This window comes from Lynx canadensis, chromosome B2, assembly GCF_007474595.2.
Source record: "Lynx canadensis isolate LIC74 chromosome B2, mLynCan4.pri.v2, whole genome shotgun sequence".
Taxonomy (NCBI): Eukaryota; Metazoa; Chordata; class Mammalia; order Carnivora; family Felidae; genus Lynx; species Lynx canadensis.
Genome location: NC_044307.1, coordinates 42,422,691 through 42,447,067, shown reverse-complemented (window position 1 = coordinate 42,447,067; position 24,377 = coordinate 42,422,691). Strand labels below are relative to the sequence as shown.

Here is a 24,377-nt window from a genome sequence, read left to right as displayed (position 1 = left end):
AAAAAAAAAAAAAAAACAGTGCAAAAACCCATTTTCCAGTGTCAGCCATACCCACCCCCCACCCCTAGGTCACCTCCCTGGCTGGGGGCCTGACTCTTCCTCCCACTCAGCAGCCCCTCCCCTCTCATGCAACCCACAGGGGCTGGAGGCTCCATTTCCCTGGAGTGCCAGGTCCCAGGGGGCCTTGGGGGGAGGAAAGAACTGGGGGGGGGGTGGCCCCTGATATGCTTGCCCCCCCCCCAGGTCTCCAGCCATGGCACCAGGTACCCCTCTTGGCTCTCAATAACCCTTCCTGACCATACTACTAGCCTGGGGGGCACTGATCTGGGGGAACCCTGTCCGCACCCCTCTTTGCCCCGGGTCCGGCTCGGGGCTCTCCTCACTGAGGTTGGGGGGGTTCCCTCCCTCCCTCCATGGTGGGGGGAGAGTGGTGGAATCCCCAGGTTTAAATACCTTAATGAAAGCAGGGGATGGGGGGAGGAAGGGGCTTTAGATCTAATAAATTATTAGCGTTTTTAGTGTCCGTGGGGGGGGGTCGGGTGGGGGCAGGGCGTGGCCTCCAGGGCCCCTCCCTCCCCTTACTGGTGAATCTCATTCTCTATGAGGCTGTCCTCATAAGACGGGAAGTCTGTGTCCGTGAGGCCATCAGGTGGCATCAGCAGCTCCTCATCTTGGGACGAGGACAATGGGGGCTCATCCCCTGAGCTTCCAGGACCCCCGTCCCCTTCCCCGTCCACCTCTGAGTCCTGCAGCACCTGAGCGATGTATTTCTGAAGGGGGAGAGGAGTAGAGGGTGAGGGTGGACAGCTGCTCCTGGTGGCGAGGGGTTGACTGGGGGAATCTCAGGGTCTCCAGGAAGCGGGACAGTGATCTTCCCCCCCAGGGAGAGGTGGGCAGACCCCTCAGTGAAGCCAGATCTTTCCCTGCCTCTGGGGTCTGGAATGGGCTTCACTTTCTGAAGGACTAATGGAACCCCCAACTTTGGAATGAGTCTCAGTCAGAGGCTCCTCCCCACCTTTGGCCACATGAATCGGGGCACTCACCGCAGATTTGGGGACAGCGGCAGCAGTGGGGGGCCGTCCATTGCTTCTGGAGTCCACAGTATCTGTCTCCGTGTGCTCAATCTTGAGGGGTCCAGAATGAGTCAGGGAGTGGGGAGATGTCCTTGGCTCTCGGCCACAATCATGACCCTGCACCCTCTTGGCACCCCTGCCCTCAGCTCCCACCCATCCCCTTGAGCTTCTGCCCTTAGCCATCCCCTGCCCCCCTGGCCCCACACCTTGTAGTTGTGGGCACTGAGGTATTTGAAGTGTCCGAAGCAGACGTGGCAGAGACAGATGACGATGGTGATGACCAGGACCACGAATGTGAACATGGACGTGGGGGCTAGGAACCCTGGTGGGGGGGGGGCAGAGGATGGGGCTGCTACCTTTCCTCTGGGCACCCCCCCCCACCTTCGCTGCCTTCTGAACGCAACCCCACATTTCCATGTGCTGTGGCTTCTCCCAGGGTCCTTGCCTGTGGCCCTTGGCCATCATGGACCCTCCCATGGCTTGCTCTGCCTTGACTCTGAATGGGGGTCCCCCTCCCCCAGCTCCCTGAGGCATGTGGGGGGGTGGCCCTCACCCGTGCGCATGGTGGAGAAGAAGAGCAGCCAGAAGAGGCAGAGGATGGGTGCGGCCACCACCTGATTCACGGCCCCTGAGTGGATCTTCTTGTCCAGCTTGGCCGGCAGGTAGGCGTAGTAGAGATTGTACCTGTCTACCAGGTGCTTCAGCAGCATGTACATGAGCCCTGGGGGAAGCCACACGGGCCCTGACCTCGGAACCAACGCCACCGGACCTCGGTGTGTCCGTCACAGGTCGTCCCAGTCCTACCGAGATCGCTGAAGGGCTGGCCTCCCTCCTCCTGCCCCAGCCCCAAGCCCATCGCAGGATCACAGACTGTCCACTTCCTCAGCTTCCCTGCTTTGTTCTGCTGCCCCTCGCTAAAAACCCTACTATTAGAAGTCCATTCATTTGGGTCAATGAGCTTCCTCTTGAAACCCTTCTCGGTTTTTTTTCTACCCTGTCCCTAAACAGATGGGTATAAATTAGATGGTAAGTTCTGTTTTCCTGGAGGCTGAGGGAATGGGAGCTTTCAAATGAGGACAAGGGGGTTATTTTGGAGCCTTCAATAACCAGGGAGGGTGGTTAAGGGGTTAGGATGTTACCAGGGGGAAAGGAGAGGTCACTAGTAGGGCAACAGGTGAAGAGAAACTTTGCTAAATTTCAGAAGGAAGAGGGACTTGTCCAAGGCGCACAGTTCAGCTACAGTGGGTCTCTGTGAGTGGCAAGAGTCCAACCCCACCCTGGAATCCAAAGGTCTTTCCTGAGCTTATGGGACTGTGTCCATGTGTACCCGCGGATGCTGTGTAGGAGTGACAGTGTGCGTGTGTGTGTGTGTGTGCGCGCGCACGTGTGAATACCTCTGTGGGTATGTGATATGTGTCCGAGCATGTCAGTTGAGTGAAGGCACTTGGTGTGGATGAGTATGGCCATGTTGGGTGGCTTTGCCCAGGGGCTCAGCACACCAGCTGGAGCCAACCTGAGCTGAGATGGTTTTCCCCCTCCTCCCCCCAGGCCCGTCCCCAGACTGAGGCAGGGACCGGGCGGGAGGCCTGAGGGGCCGGCCTCCCAGCCGGGGCCCTGTCCACTCAGGGCGGCCTGCCTTACTGGAGTGAAGCGGGTGAGGTCCTGGGTCCCCCCGAGCAGGGCCCAGGTCCCGGCGCGGCGGTGCCTACCGAAGGGCACGATGATGGGGCAGGTGATACTGTAGGTCATGACCACCGTGAAGACGCACATCATCCAGGCGTAGGCTGCGCCAAACTGGAACTCGTAGGCCTGATGCTGGGGGGGAGATGGGCAGGAGGGTGGCTCAGGGAAGGGAGGGACAGACTAGAAGGGCACAGGGCAGGTGGGAGGGGGCAGGGGGCCAGGAACGAAGCTGTGGGGAAAAGGAACCCAATATCCAGGGTGGGGCAGGGCAAAGCAGATGGAAAGAGGGGCTGTGGCTGAGTCAGGGTGGGTACAGTGACGGGGCATGGGGGGGGGGGGGCTTTGAGAAATCAGGGGCTGGCAGGTTGGTAGGCCTGGGAATGGGATGCCCAGAGACCTCGTGTGGGGTGAGGGCACAGGGATCCTAGGTCTAGGGACCCGGACCTCCCCCAACTCCCATGGGAACACTAGACTGTCAGAACTGGCAGGTGCCTTCGGGGTTCTCTATGTTGATCCATCGTCGCACATATGGGTAAACTGAGGCTCCAGAAAGGAAAGGGAAAGCCCAAGGCCTCGGAACTGGGTCCTGCAACTTCCGGCACCCCTGTGTCCCCACACCCTAGCTGAACTGTCACTGTTTCTGGTTGGGCCCACCAGGGGGCGCTGTGCGGGCCACTGCGGCCCCAGGCGGCCATACCCGCTTCACGTTGCGCCTTTCCGCGGCAGAGCGCGCCAGGCAGAGCCGGATCATGTACATGAGCAGGCCTGGGATGCGCAGCAGGTCCATGGCGTTGCCGATAAAGGCTGAGGCAATGACGTAGTTCACGAAGAAGGCGCCGTTGTCGGGCAGGAACACGCACCTGCAGGCACCAAGTGCTCCAGCACTGCACCCTTGGGAGACCCGGCGGCGGCCTGCCCACTGCCAGCCTGAGAGCACACCACACCTTCGCCCCCAACGCGCCTTCCTCCGTGTGGATACCCCAGGTCAGCTCTCAAGCACCTGTGCCCCCGCTTCCCCCCAGAGTGTGAACCCCAGGGGCAGATGCCGGAGTATCAACAGACACCTCCAACACCCTCAGTGCGAGTGGATGCACCCTGGGAGTGTGAGCTCAGCAGTGCGCCTAGAACTTGTGTGCTATAAAGACCCATGGAGAGTGCTCCATAGCCCTGAGGCCACTGGAGTTCAGGGTATGACTGTCCGAGGTCTCCAGACAACCCCCATGAGATCCTAAAAGACCCCCAAGGGCGTGAGCCCTAGGAATATCCAGAAATTACCCCTTAGCTCTTAAATTAAGCCATGGTTATTACCCCCAGAGTGTGAGCCTCAGCCACCTCCAGAACACAAGCTCCAGAGACCCTTCCTCAAAGATCTTCAGTGGGGGAGCCCAAGAACTTTTGTCAGTGCCTGTGACACCCCAAGTGTGAGCCTAAGATGATCACAGATGGCCTAGAGCAAGACCCCTGGAGCTTGTGTCCACATATACAGCCATGGCACGTGGCCCCTCACCCCCACCCCCACCCCCACCCCCAAACGGCTTCATAGGGCTTTCCAGAAAAGGTGATCCATAAAGAATTTCACAGTCACACCTCTGGATAAGAGCCTGAAACTTCAGAGGTGTTCCCAGAACCTGTGCCCCATAAACATCCCAAAGTATGAGCCCCAGAGTTCCCCGTAAATACTCCAGAGTTGGGAGCCCAAGAGCCTTCCATAAATACTCAGAAGTGTGGGCTCCAGAGCCCTTCAGGGATACACCCAAATCACTCCCAAAGTATGGCTAAGATCCTACTACAGACACCTTTCCAAACCTCCTGAGTGAAACTCGCCTCCCACAGTTAGTCCTAGAATACAAGCTCTAGAGACGGTCAGAGAAATGCCCCAGTGTGGGTCCTAAAGCCCCAAATACACTTTGAAGGTGACCTCTAGAGGGGTTCCCGGAGAATGAGCCCCAACACAGACCCCAGGGATATCTCCCACATCTACACCTGAGACACTGTGTGCCAGCTTTGGGATGACCCTGCCACACCTTGTAAGCCCCCTCCTCTTCCCTGCAGCGGGGGGTGGGAAGCTTTGAGGCACCCTCCCATGGGGAAAGGTAGTATGTCCCAGGCATAAGCGGGGGGTGGGAAGCTTTGAGGCACCCTCCCATGGGGAAAGGTAGTATGTCCCAGGCATACCCACCCCTGCCCTCCGGTCTCTTTCCCTGGGGGCCCAGGTCACTCACTCAAACCGAATAGCTGCCTCAGCCAAGAATTTCTTGTCAAAGAGCCAGCGGAAGAAGAGGTCCAGGCTGGAGAGGAGGAGTGGAGAGGTGTGGTGGGAGGCTGGAATGGCCCAGAACACCAGAGGAGGAGTCTAGTCCGTGAGCCTCTGGGGATGCCCACCCAGACCTGGGTCCCCCCGCTCTGTGAGGGAGGTAGGAGCCTGAACCGTTCCCCTCGCCCACCCTGCAACACCCCCACGCCATCTCCCATCCCATCGTCTGCGACCTACCTGCTCAGTCCCAGTGAGGGCAGGAGCAGCACCATGAAGATGAGGAAGGTGTAGCATTTGTGCATGGTGGTCCTGTTCTCCCCGGAGCTGGGGCAGGGGGCACGGGGGCAGAGGTCAGGAGAACCAGCCCCCCACGCCTGCTCCCCTAGCCAGGATGGTATCACAGGAGGCCCCGCTGGGATGGGGGCCGCCCAGGGTGAGGATGCCGGCCAGCATCCCTTCCCCAGCAGCTCTGGGGCCGCCTGGGGCAGGGAGGCTGAAGGGGAAAGGGCTGCCTGGGGGGCGGCGGGGTGGGGGTGGGGGGACGGGTGCACACCTAGGAGGGCCAGAGTGCAGTGAGTGTGAAGGGTCTCACCGTGTCCAGTGAGCTTCGAAGAAGGCCGAGTAGTAGACAATGGTGGGGAGCAGGGCCGAGAAGCACCACAGCAGCAGGGTGGGGAAGAACTGAGTGATGATGGGGTTCTGCAGTGGGGCACGGGGCTGCGTTTCAGGCAGGGGCAGCGGCCCCGGTCCGGCTTGCTTTGCTTATCGGCCCCCTCCCCCACTGAGCCCCAGGCCCCGCAGCTCTCAGAGCCCCATGACAGACGTCCAGAACCTGTGGGGGCCAGGGTCTTATGAATAGCATCAGTAGTTAGCACTTGCTGGGTATCTACTAAGTACCCAGCATTGATCACATGCTTTACGTGTATTGATCCTCACAATATTACCCCATTTTACAGATGAGGAAACTAAGGCAAAAAGAGATTCAGTAGGTTACCCGGCTAGTGAGGAGTGAAGGGCGGTGGAATCTGAACCCAGAAAAACCGGGTCTTATGTCTTTTGCTCTTATCAGTCAGTAATTTTTTAAACTATCTTCCTTTGGACTTTGAGACTCCCAAGGAGGTATGCCGTGTGCGTGGCAGGAGAGGTGAGGGGAGAGCTGGTGGAAGCGACCATCACTCTATTGCCATCTGAGCAGCCTTGCTTTTCCACACTGGGCTGGGTTTCACGTAAGAGTCTTTTTGATAAAGGCACCAGAATCTGAGTTTGGAAGCCAGTGATGTAGTCTGAACCTCCATTCGTTTGTCGGAGAGACTGGGGGATGAGAAGGGACTGGCCCTGGGCTCTCTCTCTTCCCCGGTGTCTCTCTAGATGTGTGCAAACCCAAGGGTGGTCTCTGCTAGGAGAAGGTGGCAGGGAGCCCCAGGGAAGTTCACAGAGGGCTTTACGGCCCGTGGTCGTGTGGGAGTGCTTGGTGCGGCTGGGCTAGAAAAGCAGGAGAGGAGCCAGACTGGGCAGGAGGGTGTTCTGGATTCCCCCCGAAGAGGGATCCGAGGCCCGGCATCTGTGTCTCCTGACACAGCATAGAGGGGTGGGGTGGGGCAGGGCCTCACATTGAGGTACTCCACAGGCTTGGTGACGTTGAACTTGTCCATGGTGGTGATGATGATGGCCGGGGTGGTGAGGAAGAAGAGGAGGATGAAGAGGACGACATTGATGACCAGGCAGCGCAGCCACCAGATGAAGCCTCGGATGGACAGGTGCTCCCTGGGAAGGCAGGGGAGAGGGTCATCCTGGGGACCGCATGCTGATGGTTCCCGGTGACACCTCCCCTCTACCCACTGGAGCCAGCAGGCCCCACGGAACGTGCCCCCGCCACCCCAGCGCTCACCAGTAGATGTTCTGGGGGTCGGGGGCGTACGACACGGTCCAGTTGGAGATGTGCAGGGACTCGCTGCAGGACGAGGAGCGCGGCTCCCCGCGGCAGGTGCAGCCCTGGCACTTACACACGTTGAAGTCCTTCAGGATGCTGGGGGACGGGCACCGGTTACCAGGGCGCCAGCTGCTGGGGACCCCACTGCCGACAGCTGGCCGTGAGCATGGGGACCCGGGAGCCCCGGCTGGTCGGTGGGGGGCAAGGACTGGGCTGGGCAGGCAGGGCAGGGGCTCACATGGCGGTGATGGTCTCATTGTGGAAGGTGACAAAGGCCATGCCAAGAGGCTTCTCGTTCACCTTCTCCTTCTCCCGCTTGTAGTCCTCTTTCAGCTTCTGCTCCAGCTTTGTGTAGTACTCGATGGCCTCCACCTGCCGGTGGGGGGGAGGGCGGGTGAGGCAAAGGTTCTGGTCAGAGAGCCGGGCTGGTCCCCTCCATGCCCAGCGGCGCTGCCCCAGGGCTTACTACGGGCCAGGTACTGCTTTAGGCTTTCTATGTGTTAACTCGTAATCCTCATAAGCCCGAGGTAGGTACAATTAGCCCCATCCTACAGATGAGGAAACTGAGGCACAGAGCAGTCAGAAAACTCGCCTAAAGCCACAGAGCTAGTAAATACACCACAGCACTGTCCTCTTGGCTGACCTCTTCTGACTTGGGCCCTGAAAACTTGGTCACTGGAGGGATGGGTACAAACCCAGTAGTGGAACTGGAGCTTCAAGGACTGTAGAACAGGTGGGGACCTACTGAGGGAGGGTTGCGCCCTGCTCCCCATCCTGGCACCCTACCTCCAGCCCCCGGGCCGCATGGCCTTGCCTCCTCAGGGAGTCTGTTTACCGTTGGTGTTTTTAATTTATTTTTGAGGGGGGGGGGGGGACAAAGGATCTGAAGCAGGCTCTGCATTGATAGCAGTGAGCCTGATGCGGGGCTTGAACTCAAGAACCGAACCGTGAGACCATAACCTGAGCCTAAGTCAGACACTTAACTGACTGAGCCACCCAGGCGTCCCTTACCTTTGGCTGTTTAAGACCCATTTGTGTGTGTGTGTGTGTGTGTGTGTGTGTGTGTGTGTGTTCCCGGGGTCGTGGGGCACGCACCTGGAATGTGCCCATCTGTGTGATCTGTCTTCCCAAGATCTGTCCAACCCCTCCCCATATCCAGCAGGAGCTTTGGGGGCCTGAGGTCACCTCGTACCTGCTCACAGCCTCGCACCACGCAGCAGCAGAGGTGGCCACAGGGCTTGGGGTTGATCATGGTGGGGACATTCTCCTTGCTCTGGAGGTTTGTGAAGTAGAGCTTTCCCCGCTCGGCCTTCTTCCTGTGGGATCCAGGGGTCCAGTCACCCACCACCCAGCTGGGGCCAGGAATGGCTGGGAGGGTGAGTAGGGAGCCCAGCTGAGGGGCCACCTAAGTCCACTCCCTGAGGACAGGGGTGATCTTACTCTTGGATCTGCTTAGAATGTATGGTTCAGGTATGTCCCCATTCCAGGGTCTTCCCGCCCATCCCTTGAGGGCCAGAAATTCTTCCTATAGTCTGGCCTAAAGTTTTCATACTGTAGCTGGAGAAGGGGATGTCCTTGGACGGGGTGGGGATGGTGGGCTCCTTTCTTCTTGCAACAAACGCTAACCTCCGGGCTTTGCTCTTTCCAGAGCTGGGTTGACAAGCAACCCAGGGGTTGAATTAAAATCAAATGCCCTGGGAAACACCTGGATGGGGAGCCAGGTTCCCCTGTGGCAGCTGAGATGCACTCTATAATAGGCAGGGGCCCCCACGTGTCATTCCCCCCCATTACCTCTCTGCATCGAGGAACATGAGGCGAGCCACGTTGTAACATGGGCGGGCTTCAAGAACCGTGCAGTTGGGATAGGCCTCCCTGAAATACAGTCCACCATCATCTTCTGCGGCGACCCTGCCCACCTGCCCCCGACTTGCAGCCGCAACCGTGAAGACATACACCCCCAATTCAAGCTCCCTCTTTCTGGTCTACAAAAATGGGAGCTCCGTAAGAATGAAACTTGGAAATTCCTCCCTGCGTTTAACTGAGCAGCAGCGGGGAGCCTTGAGGCACGGGGACCTTGAGCACACCCCGATGATGACCGTGGATGTGAGTGCACCCCCGCATGGTGCTAGGGGAGGCCACGGCCGTGGTCTGACTCTTGTTCAGAGCTCTGACCTTTCAGTTGAGAGAAACGGTTTCTACTCAGGTTGTTCTCTCAACCCTGTTTCCAGAATACTTGGTTACAGTCCAACACTTAGCCTTGCCTTATGGTCCAACTGATCCCAACCAACCCACGGCCCGGTCTGCAGACCCAAGACTGACCTTTTAACCCTGACCCGAGATTGACCCTCACCTTGCCCAGAAACCGAGCAGAGAGAGACTGTATGTGACTCTCGGTGCTGGTACCTGGCAGGACTCGAGGGGTGCCTGCGGCTCCTTCTCACTTCTCATCGCACACTGCTCCCTGCTCCCCAATCTAGACTGAGCCCCATCTTTAAAAAATTTTTTTAAATGAAGAACCACCAAGTGTTAACAGATGCACAATATCTGGTTCCCAAAAGCACGAGAATTTGCAAACTTAAATCTGGGATGCGGTCCTTGAAATGCACTACAGACTTTTCCCCCCACACGGTGTTACTCTAACCATTTTAGGGCTCCTCTTTGGAAGGGCCTGGAACCCTGTGGCAGGCTGAGCCCTCATTCTCACCCGACTAATCTCTAACCCCTTAATCCCTGCCATGCAGGCTCTCTGATATTACACACGGGATATTCCCTAATTCTGCTGGGTCAGTCCTCTAATTCAGACAGACCCCAGACCTGGATCACAAGCCCTACTCATCACCATGTGCTCGGGCCTGGGCCAGCAGCTTAGACATACTAGGTACTCAATAAACATGCGCTGAACGAATGGGTCCATGAGATGGCTGTTCCCTGATGCTCACCTCCTTGACCCCTCAAACTCCAATTAGGACCACAGTCTCCCCCCCACCCTGCTTAGAGGCTGACCACTAAATTTTAATCACAGTCTGCTTCCTAAACAAAACCGTAGATTGACTCCTGAAACAGCCTGAACCATGAGCTCCCCACGGACACCCATCAGGCCTGGTTCTCCTTTGTCTCCCTGGTAGGAAGCACACAGTAGGTGTACGATGAGTGTGTGCTGAATGGATGTTTGGTCAGCGGGGTTCACTTCCTCACTGTGTGCAGGGCCCTGTCAGCATGCCCGCCGCCGCTCCCCCCCCCCCACCCCACTGGAAACAGCAGCCCTTCCTGACTCCCTCACTCTGTTCCTCTCCCTGCTTTGGTTTTCCCCCTGGCACCCACCCCTACTCGACACAATGTCTGTTACTAGTTCATTTGTTTATTACCTGTCTCGCTCACCAGAATGCCAGCGGACAAGGGCAGGGGCTTTCTTTCTTTGTTTACTGCTGTAACCCTAGGTCCCCCTCCAGGGCGGGTGCCCGGCAGGTGCTCAAGAAGGATTTGTCATTAAAGGACTAACCAGTACAAGCTGACAACTGATCCCAACAGGACAGTGATATTAAGATGCCACCTAATTCTGAGCACACACTGTCCTTAATCCTGACTCGGACTGCCCCCTAATGCCGATCACAGCTGGGAATCCAGACAGGATCCCAAGTCGCTCTCGTACTGACCGAGGATGATCTAATTTTGACCGCTGTTCTCGAACTTCTGTGTGGGCAGGGCCTGTTTCTAATTTATTTATGCTTGGAGTACAGAAAGTGATAATAAATGCATGTTGAATGAATGATTATCCGGCCGCTGATGCTGATCACAAACCACTCATCTGCCTGCAACAAAGGGGTCTGCAATCTAACCTCGGCCAGGTGCTGACTCCCAATCCTGTTCTGATCCAGAACAACAACTGGCTTCTGATCCAGGCCAACTGGCTGTGGATACAGACCTCACTAAGTCCCGATCCTGAGCAGAGACTGAGCCCTGATCCAAACTGCCCATGTCCCTTATCAGGACCCCACTGGCCAACTCCTAATTCTGGCCACAGACTGGCCTCAGACCAATCTCTGATCAGACCCTGGACCAGCTCCTGACGCTGACCTCCACCAGGTGAACCTCCTGAGAGCTCAGTGATCTTTCATTCGTTTCTATGGTCCCAAGGCTTAATATCATGAGAAAGTCTGCTGAGCACACAGATGAATGTATGACAGGATCCTTAATCCCGGATGCGGACCATTCCGGCTACCTGGAGCTCTTGGAGGTGTATATTCCCCTTCCCCTCTGAGACACAACTCAAGAGCTGAAAAGAGCCTGAGAACACATGCAGCTCAGGTCCCCCCGGGCTCCCTGAGGATCCACTGAAAGCCAAGAGCTCCTCCCTGCCAGTCTGCACACAAACCCCAGAATGTCACGTACGGTTTTGAAGCCACCCACCTTGAAGGGCCCTTGGATCCCAGGCCAACAACCCATGACCCAGTTCAAGCTGAAAGGGGAGGTGGAGTGGGGGGGGGGGTGGTGAGAGAGAGGAGGGAGGGGATGTGACATACACTTCCTTCTCTCACTTTACAAGTATTTCTTATATTTCCCCTGCTGTTGGGGGCGGGGGTGGCTATCACCCAGCCCTGGTGCTAGAATGCCCTGGGGTCACGTAATCCTTCAGTGGTCTAGTCTCCACCCCGCTGTAGCCCAGACCTCAGCCGGAGGGTGTGAGAAGTCTGAGGGGCTGAAAGACGGAAGAAGGGCCCACAGGACCTGGGGTTGGGGGTAGGAGTGGCCACTCACTCAAAATGCTTCTTGATCTTTTCTGACTCTGCATATTTGGAGATTCCATTGATGAAGAGAGTCCGCTTCACCTGGGGTGAGAGGGGAGCGCATGTACCTTCCAGAGGAGGCTCGAGAATGCCAGGAGGGCGCATGTACCTTCCAGAGGAGGCTCGAGAATGCCAGGAGGGCGTGGGGAATGGTGAGCAGAGAGGAGCAGCTGGGTGGGAGGAGGCCTTAGGGATAAACCAGGTTCCAGGGAAAGCAGGGGAGTGCATCTAATTGAAATCAGGCAGGAGCTTAATGGAAGAGCCATTTGGTCTCTCACTCCTGAGGGGTCATCCAGGGCGAGGGAGGGGGTACTACTCTCTGACCCTCAGGCCACAAGGCCCCGGCACCCCGTGGCTGCTGTGGGGTGGGCATTCAGTACTGGGCTGGTAGATGGATGCGGAGAGGGAGGGAGCATCCCAAGCACGGCATCACCACTGCTGTTTCCCCAGGGCCAGGCACAGCACGAGTGATTTCCACGCCTCCTATCACCTACCCATCCCCCCCCCCCCACCCCCACCCCCCATCTTAGGAAGGTTCTGCTGTTGTCTCATTTTACAGATCAGGAAGCGAGGCTTGGGGAGGTAACTTAACTTGCAGCATAGGGGCTCTTGAGTTGCTGAGCCCGGAATGAAACCCAGGCGGCCTCACCCTGGCACTGACACCCCTTAGGGCTGAGGGGAGAGAGGCCCAGAGGGAAGGGAAGAGGCTGGGGGCGGGGCAGGCCGGCTGGGCTCTACTCACTAGGTCGTCCTCCTTGTAGCGCATCTTAGAGGTGTGTCTACGCATGCTGTAGACGGTGAGCAGCAGGTACAGGAAGGCGAAGGAGGTGTGCAGCCATAGCAGGTTGTTCCTGGGTGGGGCAGAGGGGTACATGGAGCCACTGGGGCCAGGAACCCACTCAGGCAACCCCCAGCCTCCCGGTGTGAATTCAGCCCTGGTTCAAGGCCCTTCTACTGCCGGTGGTTTTCTGGCACTGGCCCCCTCACAGGGCAGGCCCCATACTTCACACCGTCCGGGTCCCAAGATTATTCCACTGCAGTTGAAATGTCCCCAAGAGGTCACTCTCTCCTGCCCTGTGCACTGGCTACACTGTCCCCTAACTACCCCCTGCCATCTTTCCCTGGCCTGAGGTCACACAGCAGCTTCTTTATCTGGTCATCTCTGGGGACTCCCAGCAGACATCCACCTACTCTGTCTCCAATCCAAGTCCCCAGGGCCCCACATCCACCTCTTCCCAGAGTGCTCCCCCTCGCACCCCTCCTCATTACTGCTGGACTCTGACCTCACTGACTGGCTTCCCAATCTTACCCTGATTTCAGGTTGGCAATGGTGGTTCTCCCGAAGCTGTAGGCATTGTTCTCTGGGGGTGGGAGGGGGCAGGAAGAGGGAGAGGATGATGCTGGGGTCAGGACGCGTGCCCTCCTGCCCCCTCTCCTCCCTTCCCCACCCCACCCATCCCAGCCTTCACTGACCCAGCAGGTCCCCTGAGAAGTTGACAGGCAGCACAATGCCCACAGAGAGGACGCCCACGACGACCAGCAGCCCGATGATGTGCCGCTGGAAGGACAGGTAGTGCACAGCATCGCCCCCACATTTGTCCCGGATCTCATCATCCCTGCAGGCCCAGGGCAGCAGAGGAATCAGGTGAGGGCCGGGTGGCAGAGGGGCCACAGCTTGCCTGCCCTGCCCGCCCCCAAGTCCACCCTAGCCCCTGCCAGTCTGGCAGCAGTATGGGGGTGGGCTGGGGTCTTTGGGCCCCCTATTATTGGGAGGGGGGATGAGAAAGGGAGAGGGAAGGGGAGGGAGGAAAGGAAGGATGCAGGGAGGGAAAGGAGAAGAGGAGAGAGAGGAGGGGAACAGAGGGGAAAGGGGAAGATTGCAGAGAGGCAGAAAGGGTAAGAAAGGGCCGGGAGTAGAGGGGGTGAGGAAAGGGAGGGTGGGTTGATGGAAGAGGTTGGAGCAGGAGGGAGGACGGAGGCTGGGGACAGAGCAGCGCCTTATGGGTGCTGGAGAAACACATTATGTGGTGCACCTGGGGAGGGGCCCTGGGGGCCGGGGCGTGGGCAGTGGTGGTGCTGACCTGTCTGGGCCTCCTGCCTCTCTCAGCGCTCACTGCCTGCCTGCCACACTCTGGCTCGATCTCCTGACTTCTGCCTGATGGACACTGGCTCCTGCCTGTTGCTGGCTGGCTGTTCCCAGCCTGCCTGCTGCGCCCCGCCCCGCTGGCTACACGGAGGCTCTGAGGTGGAGGGGCTCTGGCCTCTGCCCTCACAGGGTGGCAGGGGTGTGGAGAGCTGAGGGCAGAGCGGGCCCACCAGGCAGGGGGGCATGCAGGAGACCGTGGGGTAGAGTGAGGCCAGCTCAGGGGACAGCAGAGGCCAGGACCCCAGGGCTTGGCCTCCTGGAGGAGGGAGGAGGGTGCTGGGCTGGCTAGGAGCACTAAGGCCCTCAAAGCTGCTGGCTTCTGGATTTTGTAGGGAGGTAACAGGTTCTGAAGTTTTTCTTTGTTTCTCTCTTTCCTTAGAGCCTGAAGACTGTTCACTTACTTTATCCTGAAGATGGCTGTCAGCCAGGAACAGAAACCCTGGAGTGGGGGGGACAGAGGGCTATCAGCTGGAGCCCCCCACCACCCCACCACCCCCAGCCTCCCTTCCCCCTCAAATCCCACCTGCCCCATTCTCATAATCACCTCCAGGCTGGGGCTCACCTTGGAACAACTTCCACAACCCCCCAAAGAAAGCAGCTCATCCCAGAGGGGGAGAGGGAAGGTGCCAGCCCTCAAAGGAGAAAGGGACTAAGGCCAAACTGAGTTATCTGTGGATGCTCATGTCCAGAGCTACATATCCCCGCCAAGAGTCAATGGGGCAGCGCAACCAAAGGAAGGCCTGCAGCTGTGTGGGTCAGCGTAGGGAGGAGTGGGATTCAGGGTTCTAGGAGAGGCAGTGGGGACTCCACACCCAGACAAGAAGAGTTTGCAACATGGCTCTGCCTACAGCAGAGGAGCAGGCCAGGCTTCCCGAGTTCCTGCCACCTTTCTCCCAATACAGCCCAGAGGGACCAACCCCCGGGTCCCTGTGAGCTTCAATCTCCCACCCTCAAGCCCCCAGGCCTACCTGCAGCAGAGACCCCACTGAGAGCAGGGTCGGGATACAGGGGGGAGGGCTGGGCAGAGAGAACCCTCCCTCACCTTCCTACCAGTGGAAGGTCCAGGCTTAACACAGGATCGGGGACAGAGGTGCTTCCAGTTAAGATGCAGGACTCTGCTGCCTGCTGCCAACATCACCTGAGTCCGGGGACCACGTGGACACCTCTGGCAGGCAAGGGTGATAGCTTTGCTTTGCCACTTACCGGTGTGAGTCCAGCTCAGGAAGCTGACAGGCTTCTTCTACTATGGCTGCTACAGGAGCTGTTGCCCCCAGGCCACCCAGCCCAAGCCGGACTGCCCAGGGCCAGCCTAGGGCCTGAAGATTAGAGTTCTGACTAGGACCCACACCCTGGCAGAACGACAGGGGCCAGGCAGGTAATGTTGGAGTACTGGGTCTGGTGTGCATGAGGGTCCGGGGACTGCTGTGAATCGCCTTATCTGTAAGGACCTCTGCCACTCAGCCCCAACCCACAACTGGCCCCATCTAGACGAGGGCCACCAGCCTGCAATCTCTGAGCAACGCAATGAATTCCTGCTTCTGCTCCATGGGGCAGAAAGGCCTGTCATTACTTCTAAAACCCTAAGGAAGAAGGGGTTCTTGGGATTAACAGGTGGAGTCGGGCACGGGGCTCTACGTGGTGCAAAGTGCGGGATTCACAATGTTAGGTCTGTGCTGATTTGGAGGCTGGCGTGGAGTACAGAGCGAGTCTGGGTGGCCATCCTGTGGCTCTTAGACGAGCACTGCCCTTGCTGAGGAGAAGGCCACATTCCAGGTCCTTGACTCTGCATCACTGGAGGCTAGAGGCTGCTAAGCCCCCTGCCCCGGAGAAGGAGCGGGTGGCTAACAAGTCTGGGGGAGGGCACTCACATTGTCTCTTTGGTCAAAGTCGACGGAGCTGGAGACAGACGTGAGACGCTCATACCGGTCATGACTGTCCCCGTGCATAGCTGAGGCCACACTGGGGGTGGGGAGGTGAGAGATCAGAGAGCCTGGTGAGTCTGAGCTCCTGGGGAGCGGGACTGAAGTGGGGGGCTCCCCCTCCAGAGCTCCAGGGGCTAGACAAAGCACAGAAAGCGCAGAGGCTGAAGCGGGGGCGAACGCCTGCCTTCTCCCTGCCTCCCTTAATTGCACCTCCCTCCTTCAGGGCACCTGGAGGGCACACCAGTGCAGGGCAGTGAGTGAAGGGAGAGGGTGTCTTCATCTTACTCCCTGGAGGCTGGAGCGAGAGTGTGAGGAGGCCCTGCATTTCTGGGGCTGACCAGCAGGGGACGGGATAGGGGGGTGACAGAGCCAGTATTATGCACAGGGCAATGGGGAGCTGAAGGAAAGGATGGACTAGGAGAGCCCCAGAAGGGCTGGAGGGATCAGGGGCTGGGGGATGCCTCCCAGGTGGGACCCTACCCTCCCTCTTCCCTGACCCCAGCAGCTGCTGCAACTCCAACGCCAGTCCTATAGACAGAGACAATGATGTGACACAAAAGCCCAGACTCGGGGCTCCGTGGGAGGCCCCCCTCCCAGGCTTCCAGAAGGGGTGAGCAGGGAACCCTGAAATATGAAGAACTAGTTGTTAGGGGATGGCAAGCCACTGGGGACACCCAATCTTGTCTCTGGGACCAACAGGTGAGCATCCTCTAAGTTTCCGGGAGGACAGCCCCTCCAGCCTGGCCACCGGCCACCATGGAGAGAGCCAGACATATGGGGAGGGGCTTTTCCCAGGCAGAAAGCCAGAGGGAGAGATGGGGGAGCGAGGCAGAGACAAGTTGGGAGTCCCCTGCTCTGCAAAGCACACCGCCTGCGTTAGTCCGAAACATGAGCCTGCAGAGGAGAAAACTGCAAAGAGAAACCAGTAACGAGGCAGGAAGAGAAAAGAAGCATGAGAGAAGAAAAGAGAAAGCTGGTTTAGTGGGGATGAGGGGGCAGGTTGCCCCACATACTATTCCTGTTCCACTCGCTCCCTCTCCTGCCGCCGCCGAAGCCTGGGGACAGAGAACAGACAGGGTTAACAGGGGAGGGGGGGAGGGTCCTGGGGGACTGACAAAGGACACAGATCCAACTGTAGGCCTTCATGTCCCCCATGGCTGTTCTGGGACTGGTCCCTCTTCATCCCCCGACAAAGGGGGATGAGAGAGGGCTGGCTCTTTCCTATCCCGAGGAGTGATGGGTGTGTGTTGAGTGAGTGACAGTGAGTGTGCATGTGTATGTGTGCAGGGGTGAGGGAGAGTCCCCAAGCCTTACCTGTCTGCATCTGTCACCAAGGCCAGCCGCCCATAGTCCCAAGCCACCTTCCGGAGAATGGAGAACAAAAACAGCAGTGCCTGTGGGCAGAGGGAATGGTTGGCAGGTAGAGAGACCGTCCACCCACGGGACTAGCCTGGAGGGCAGGGGCAGAGGGGCTGGGATCTGGCCTTAGAAAGGGCTGACCCTGGCTTGGGTGAATGGTCAGAGGCTAGGCTTGGGCTGCGTGATACGGATCCCTCCCATAGTTAAGCCTGGGGAGTCAGGGTCAGGTGGAAGAGTGGTTAGAGCTGCAGGTGTTAGCTAGCTAGGTACAGGGTGTGGATGCCAGGCATGGGGGGCGGGGGGGGGCATGTGTGGGCACTCACAAGGAAGCACATGAAGTCAAGAGCCAGCACGGTGGGGACACCCCCAAAGGGCAGGCCCTGCAGGACGGTGCTGCGGATTCAGGCACTGTAGCAGTAGTCCTTGGGGTTGCTGTTGTTGAGGGCCGTGGTGCCCAGGGTGGCCAGAAGGAAGGGCAGCATGGCTGCTACTGCCGCATGGTCCTCCTGAGCAGAGAGCACCATGGTCAGCTGGGCTCATCCCCTGTCCGCCTCATGGCTCCCAGCATGAGCACGGGGAGAGGGAGTGAGGGCAGATCACCGGCTGCCTGGGTGGGGGGAAGCACTGGCTTCCAGAGATAAGGGCCTGGGGAGGGGAGGGTTGATTCACATGGATTTACCTTCATTGGCTCTGAGGCCGAGACCCCACCCAGGGTCTGGGGAACTTGGCCCAGATCTGCACTGGGGAGACTGGTTTTTCTAAGTTGGAAGTTGTGAGTCTCTGCTGCCTACCTCCCACCACCTCCATACACACACACAACACTTTCCAAACACACACACACACACACACACACACACACACACACACACACACTTTCATGCTTTCCTTTCTCCCTCTCTCTCCCTCTCTCTCTGTCTCAGGCAGAGACATGAGGGAAGATGGGGAGAGGTCTTAGGTCTGAGGGTTCAAGGCTAAAAGGTGGGGTCAGGAGGCCAGGGGAAGATGAGTCAGGAACCAGCTACCTCATCCTGATCTTCTCTTCTACCTCTATTAGAAAAAATGGCATGATTTCATCTGCTTAGAGATTTCGGCACTGTTAATCACTTTCTCGATATAACGGCTTCAAAACAAAGGAAAAAAAGGGGGATGCCTGGGTGGCTCAGTCGGTTGAGCGTCCAGCTTTGGCTCAGGTCATGATCTTACAGTCTGAGTTCGAGCCCGTGTCGGGCTCTGTGCTGACAGCTGGGAGCCTGGAGCCTGCTTTGGATTCTGTATCTCCCTCTCTCTCTGCCCCTCCCCTGCTCATGCTCTCTCTCTGTCCCCAAAATAAATAAAAACATTAAAAAAAAAAAAAACAACAAAGAAAAAAAAGATGTTCAGCTTCAGAGCTGGCTCTCTGTCCTCAGAGTAGGGACCTGAGGATGGGGTCAGAGTGGGCAGTCAGGTTAAAAAGTTAGGACTTCTGGGTTTGTGTTATCTACCTGGTCCCAGTCACTCCTGCTTACCCTCATTCCTTTTTTCCTGCCTTGGAAGCAGCTCCTCCCCTCCAGCTTCCTCACCTCTCCGACGATCTCAGCACAGGGGTCACCTGAGTGGTGTGAGAACTACAACTCCCAGAGTGCCCTGTTCCTGCCTCCGGAGTAGGGCAGGCTGGGAATGCTGTGCCCTCCAGCGAGCTTTTCCATTGGCAAAGGAAGAGAGAGTGGCGGGGGCCTCTTAGCCTGCCAAGTCCCCGGCAGCCAGGGTACTGCCCTCCAGCCCGGTTCCCCGCCACTGCCCACTGCCGGCTGCCCGGCCCTCTTTGGGCTGGGTGGTTGGGGCGGGGAGGAGGAGGGAAGGGGCAGCCAGCCCGGATACCTGGGTTCTGGGAGTGTCTGGGGACGGAACCTAGCAGGGCTCTGGGGGAGGCTCCTACGGTGGAGAAGTGTGGCCGAGGCACGCTGCTCCACCCCGTCCTACTGGGGGCCCCTGGGGGCCCCTTCTGTGACAACACTGAAACTCTGCCTGGGGTTGGGGTGGAGGTCCCCAGGGAAGAGAGGAAACCAGACAAAGAGAGAGAACAACAAACCGAGAATCAGTGACTGTAACTCTGGCAGCAAGCATCCCCAGCCCCTTTGGGGGGACTCGGAGGGTTTCCTCGCTGCCCACCGATCCCTGGTTTTCCCCTTCCTGACACTTCATTGCAGGGAAAGGCACCAGCTCTCAAGTTGGAGGGGGAAGGCGTGTGGTTGTTAGATGTGTATACTTGGTCCCAGGGAGTCTCTGAAAAGCCTGTATTAAGAAGGCTAAAGTGTAAACTGCCCAGTGTTATGCCTCCCTCTTCCCTTCCAGCCCAAGTTGCCTTAAAAAAAACCCAAAACACCCATGAATTTAGTAATTACAACAGGCGCCACTTATCTAGTACCCACTGTTTCAAGAATAATACATACACAATTCGTTTAATCCTCGACAATCCTGAGTTGGATCTTATTGCCATTTTAAGATGAGGGCACAGGGGCTCAGAGAGGTTAAACAACTTTCCCTAAGTCCACACTGCTCATAAAATGATGGAGTTCAAATCTAGGTCAACCTCAGGGCACCATGCTTTTCTGATGTGCCTAGAACAGGACTCCGCACAACACAGAAGTTTCATAAATGCTCATTCTCCATCTAGAGAATACCAGAGCATTGTGGGAATGTGTATGTTTAGGTGTGCAGACATGTGTTGATGTGTGTGTGTGTGTGGTGTGTGTGTGTGTGTGTTGGGGGGGGAGGTAGGAGACTGGTGTGTAAGTTGGGGGGGTTGTGGGTGTGCCTAGAAGCTTGGATATGTAAACGTGAGGTGTGTAGAACCCTGCAGTACCAGGGTTAAAGTGGAGGTTAAGGTAGGTATAGGTATTTTGGATCTTGGGTCTGTGATGGTTGGCGGCCCTCTGAATTAGTGGCCCCCGCCCCCGCTCCAGTATACTCCAGCAATCAAGACAGTCCATTCCTAGTTTTTGCCTGTCTCTCTCCCCAACTCCAAGGCTCCATCAGACCAGAATGCAATGGGTACAAACCCCTGGAGTACCACGCACCCTCCCCCCCCCCCCAGTCCTGTCCACACTGAAAGAAGGTGGGAACGTTCTGCGAGCTTCTGCAGTAAGGGGACCCCATAGGGTGGGGTGAAGGTCCAGGTAGATGCTTAGTACTGAAATTATGGTGTCTACCCTGCTGCTTCCCTCTTTACAGTCACAAAGCACTCCCCCCCTCCCCCAACAACTTGCATTGATCTTGGGCCAACTGCATTGCCCAAGGAAGGCAAGGTACTTGCTGGATCGATCACTATCCCCTCTTTTACAGGGGAGAGAAGCAGGGGCTCAGGGAGAGAGAAGGAGAAGGACTCACATGAGGTCACAGGGCAGGTAAAGGGTGGAGTCAGGGCCAGTGGCTTTCAGGCTCACTGGATTCCTTGGTGCTCCTAATTGTGGGGGGCAGGGTTTGCGGGGGCGCTGAACTTCACCTAGGCCGCTGCTCAAGCTTTAGGGAGAGCAGCTGGGAGGGTGGCAGAAACTGAGGCGGAATATTTGGGGGAGGACTAAGTGAGGGGGCAGTTCATCCCTGGGCCAGGTGTATCCTGGAATTTCTCTAGTCTGACACTGAGACTTAGCTGGCAGGAGTAGAAAGTGGAGGAGGATTTTATTTATTTATTTAAATTTTAAAAATCCTTTTTATTTATTTTGAGAGAGAGACAGAGTGTGCGCAGGGAGGAGCAGAGAGAGAGGGAGACACAGATCCAAGGCAGGCTCCAGGCCCTGAGCTGGCTGCACAGAGCCCAACGCGTGGCTCGAAACTCATGAACCGTGGATCTTGACCTGAGCCGAAGGTCGGACGCTCAACCGACTGAGCCACCCAGGCGCCCCAAAAATGGCAGAGGATTTTAGTTCTAGCTATCTAAAGGTTGTTATGTTACCATTAAAAAGCGTGTGCATGGTGAGGGTGAGGGAGTTAGAAGGTAAAAGTTTTTTCTTCCAGAGTTACTTGGGAAGATTTCATTTAGGGCTTGGGATCAGGAAGGCTGTGTGTTCTGAAGGGAGGGGATGATGATGTAGGCCAGCTCTGCTACTGTGTAACCTGGGCCTCAGTCTTCCAAACTGTAGCAAAGAGGTATTAATATCCTTGCTCCACCCCTCCAAGCTTCACAGAGATGGGCAAAAAAAGTATCTGCAGGGGTGCCTGGGTGGCTCAGTCGGTTGTGCATCCGACTTCGGCTCAGGTCATGATCTCACAGTCCGTGAGTTCAAGCCCCGCATCAGGCTCTGTGCTGACCGCTCAGAGCCTGGAGCCTGTTTCAGATTCTGTGTCTCCCTCTCTCTGACCCTCCCCCGTTCAGGCTGTCTCTCCCTGTCTCAAAATAAATAAACGTTAAAAAAAAAATTTTTTTTTTAAAGTATCTGCAAAAGAGGATAAATAGTAGCAGGAAAAGGGACGTCTTAAGGCTCAGTCCCTTATGCTTCCGACTTCAGTTCAGGTCATGATCTCACCGTTCTGGAGTTGGAGCCGGAGTCGGGCTCTGTGCTGACAGCTCAGAGCCTGGAGCCTGCTTCGGATTCTGTGTTTCCCTCTTTCTCTGCCCCTCCCCCACTCGTGCTCTGTCTTTCTCTCTCTCAAAAATAAATAAACATTAAAAAATTAAAAAACAAAGTAGTACGAAAGAATGCATTTATCAAATATTGATTTCCCTCTTCTTCTGTGCCAGGCACTGTTCTAAGTGCTTTACACATGTTAGCTCATTTACTAGCCATCACAACCCTGAGAAGACACTGAGGTACAGAGAGGGTGCAGAACTTGCCCGATGTCACACAGTCAGTCTGTCACAGATCCAGATATGGACCCAGGCAGTCCGGCTTAAGTGTGTGGTCTTGACTGCCGCATGCTGCTGCCCTGGCCGGAGGAGAAGCTTCCATCAGGGACCTGGTGGGGGTGGGGGCTGCCAGCTCCAGCTCTGGAAAAATGCCACACCCTATTTCTACCTGTTTGCCCTCCTTCTTGCCTGTGGCTGCCAGACCCTCCCACTCAGACCGTGGGATTGTGATTTCAGGCTCTATCTAGGATGAGACAGATCTGGCTACTGACCTGGGCAAATTACTTCACCACCCTGGGCCTCAGTTCCCTCATCAGTAAATGGGAATCATAATTCAGTTGTGTGGTTGTTTTGAGAACTAAACAAGATGACTTAGTAAAGCTCTTAATACAGTTCAAGGCACATGACGGATTCTAAAAATATTAGGTACTGTTATTAATAAAGTGTTGGCATATAAGGGGTTGGTTTAGTGAAGGAAAACTGGTAAAAATCAAAATAAAGGAAAACAGACTTTAACGTCACAGAGCCCCTCAGTCAGGATGGGCTTCTTGTGTAGACTAAAGGGTTTATATGGCCTTCAGGACTCTGCCGCTGAGTGGCAGGGAGTGTTCCCAGACTCTTCAAACATATCCAATCCATCTGTAGCAGACCAGAAAGGTGGGAGCCCAGGAGGGTGATGTTATGCCAAGATGGGTCAGAAGTTTAGAGAAGAGACCCGTTATCGATCAACAACGAGGCAGGGTGCCAGGCTCTTTCCCTGTGTTATCTAGTTGATCCTCATGATAAATCTCGTAAGGAGGTGGTAGTAAATGCACTTTTTAATTAAAACTAAGGTTCAGACAGGTTAAGTAACTTGTCAAGGTCACACAGCTAAAGAATGGCAGATCTGGAATTTGAACTGAGCTCTCCAAGACTCTGTTATAATCGGAGGGAACTTGTAGGATGTCCAAAAGGGGGTTAGCTTCCCTAACTACCTTTAGCTACTCACCACCTGCCTTCTGCCTTGCCACATCCCCACCCACCACCCAACCATAGGCCAAGACTGAGTTGGATGAGCCAACAGCAGGCCCCAGCTTGTGCCACCTGGAGCAAGCCAGGGCCTGGACCCTCTGCCCTGGAGGACAGTCACGCTGCCAGCACAACCAGGGCTGGAAGCCTGGTAGACACTCCCACTCCTCTCCTCTCACGGCCTGGGAAGCAAGACTGGGGGTCCCTACTCAAGAGGGTTGAGCACAGCCTCATTTTTCCTGGGCAGACCCAGGGAAAGGGTAGAGAGTGGTATTGGGTACAGAAGCCCAGACCCTCCTGCCCCGCAGGGAAGTGGAGTGCTGAGCGGCCAGAGCTCCCCCCAGGGGACCCAGGCAGGTGGCAGCACAGAGCCCCAAGGGCAGCTGGCCCCTCTGACCTCTCCTCTCCACTTCCCAAGCGACCTTCTCTTCTGAGGAGCAAGGCGCCAAATCTTTGGGACTGTCCTCGCTAGGCGGTCAAGAAGGCCAGGAGGGACAAAGCGCGCCCCCTCCCCCCAACAGGGCCTTTGCCCCACTCCTTGTTCCGCCTCTGAAGCCTTTCCCCACCGCACCCTCCAACGCAGGCCCGGGCGGCTCATGAATGAACTGCACTGTGCGGGGCGCAAGGAGAGGACACGCTCCCGGGGCCAGTCGCCTCTTCAGCCCGAGACCAGTCCCCAGACGGGCTGGGGGCAGCGGCCGGCCTCCAGCCAGCACCCGCGAACCCTGCCCTTGTCCGATCCCGAACCCCTGCCCCGGGCAGGCTTGGGGGGGTGGGTGGTTCTCGGCCCCGGGAACAGGAGAAAAGATAAAAGAGACCGAGGACATTGGACTTGGCGACCCTGGAATCCAAAACTCGGGGGCGGGGGCGGCAGGTTCCCCACAGCGGCGGCGAGCTGATGGGGGCGCAGCTGGAACCCTGGAGGGGCATGCGGGGGACGCGCACCTGGACCCGGCAGGTGGGAGAAGAGTGGCGCTTGGGGGCCGGGGGCGGGGGTCCCACCCCTCGGGATCTCCCTAGGGGTGGGGACAGACGGCGGTGCACATCTGGACCCGCGGCAGGGTCAGAGGACTAGCATTTGGCTCAGGATGGTACGAGGTTGGGGGCAGCGCGCGGCACCACTGGGTCCCGCGGGCCCGGGCACCTCTGGGTCCCGCAGGAGGTTGAAGGGAGGGGACACGTAGCTGAGTCTGGGGTTTTCTTTGGGTGGTGGTAGGAGCCTCAAAGAAAAGAGAAGGGGTTGGGGAAGGGTCGCGTACTTACCCCCAGGCGCAGACTCGGCTCCGGCTTGGAGCCCCGGGTTGGGGCGGGGCGGGGCTGGGGGAGGGGGAGGGGAGTCGCTGGGCGGCTCGAGCTCCGGGCTCCTGCGGCGGCCGCGGCAGTGTCTGGGGGAGGG

At 57.3% G+C, this 24,377-nt stretch overlaps 1 protein-coding gene across 2 annotated transcripts; it reads right to left on the bottom strand.

The window, feature by feature from the left end:
- TMEM63B (transmembrane protein 63B) lies at window positions 1-24,363 on the bottom strand. 2 transcript variants are annotated; one of them, XM_030315606.2, is made up of 24 exons: window positions 24,245-24,363; window positions 17,475-17,657; window positions 17,107-17,186; window positions 16,806-16,847; window positions 15,739-15,829; window positions 14,272-14,309; window positions 13,198-13,340; window positions 13,034-13,085; window positions 12,467-12,575; window positions 11,696-11,766; window positions 8,732-8,812; window positions 8,133-8,256; window positions 7,179-7,312; window positions 6,899-7,036; window positions 6,621-6,774; window positions 5,603-5,709; window positions 5,248-5,334; window positions 4,979-5,044; window positions 3,454-3,616; window positions 2,783-2,888; window positions 1,627-1,794; window positions 1,280-1,395; window positions 1,044-1,124; window positions 1-770 (listed from the first exon to the last, which is right to left on the bottom strand). In XM_030315606.2, exons 2-24 carry the CDS (start codon window positions 17,484-17,486, stop codon window positions 579-581), a joined length of 2,355 nt encoding a protein of 784 aa, XP_030171466.1. In that variant the 5' UTR covers window positions 17,487-17,657; window positions 24,245-24,363; the 3' UTR covers window positions 1-578. The 2 variants fall into 2 exon arrangements, with proteins under 2 accessions (XP_030171466.1, XP_030171467.1); XM_030315607.1 differs by lacking the exon at window positions 16,806-16,847 and having other exon boundaries at window positions 5-770; window positions 24,245-24,345.
- Window positions 24,364-24,377: the final 14 nt, after the last annotated feature.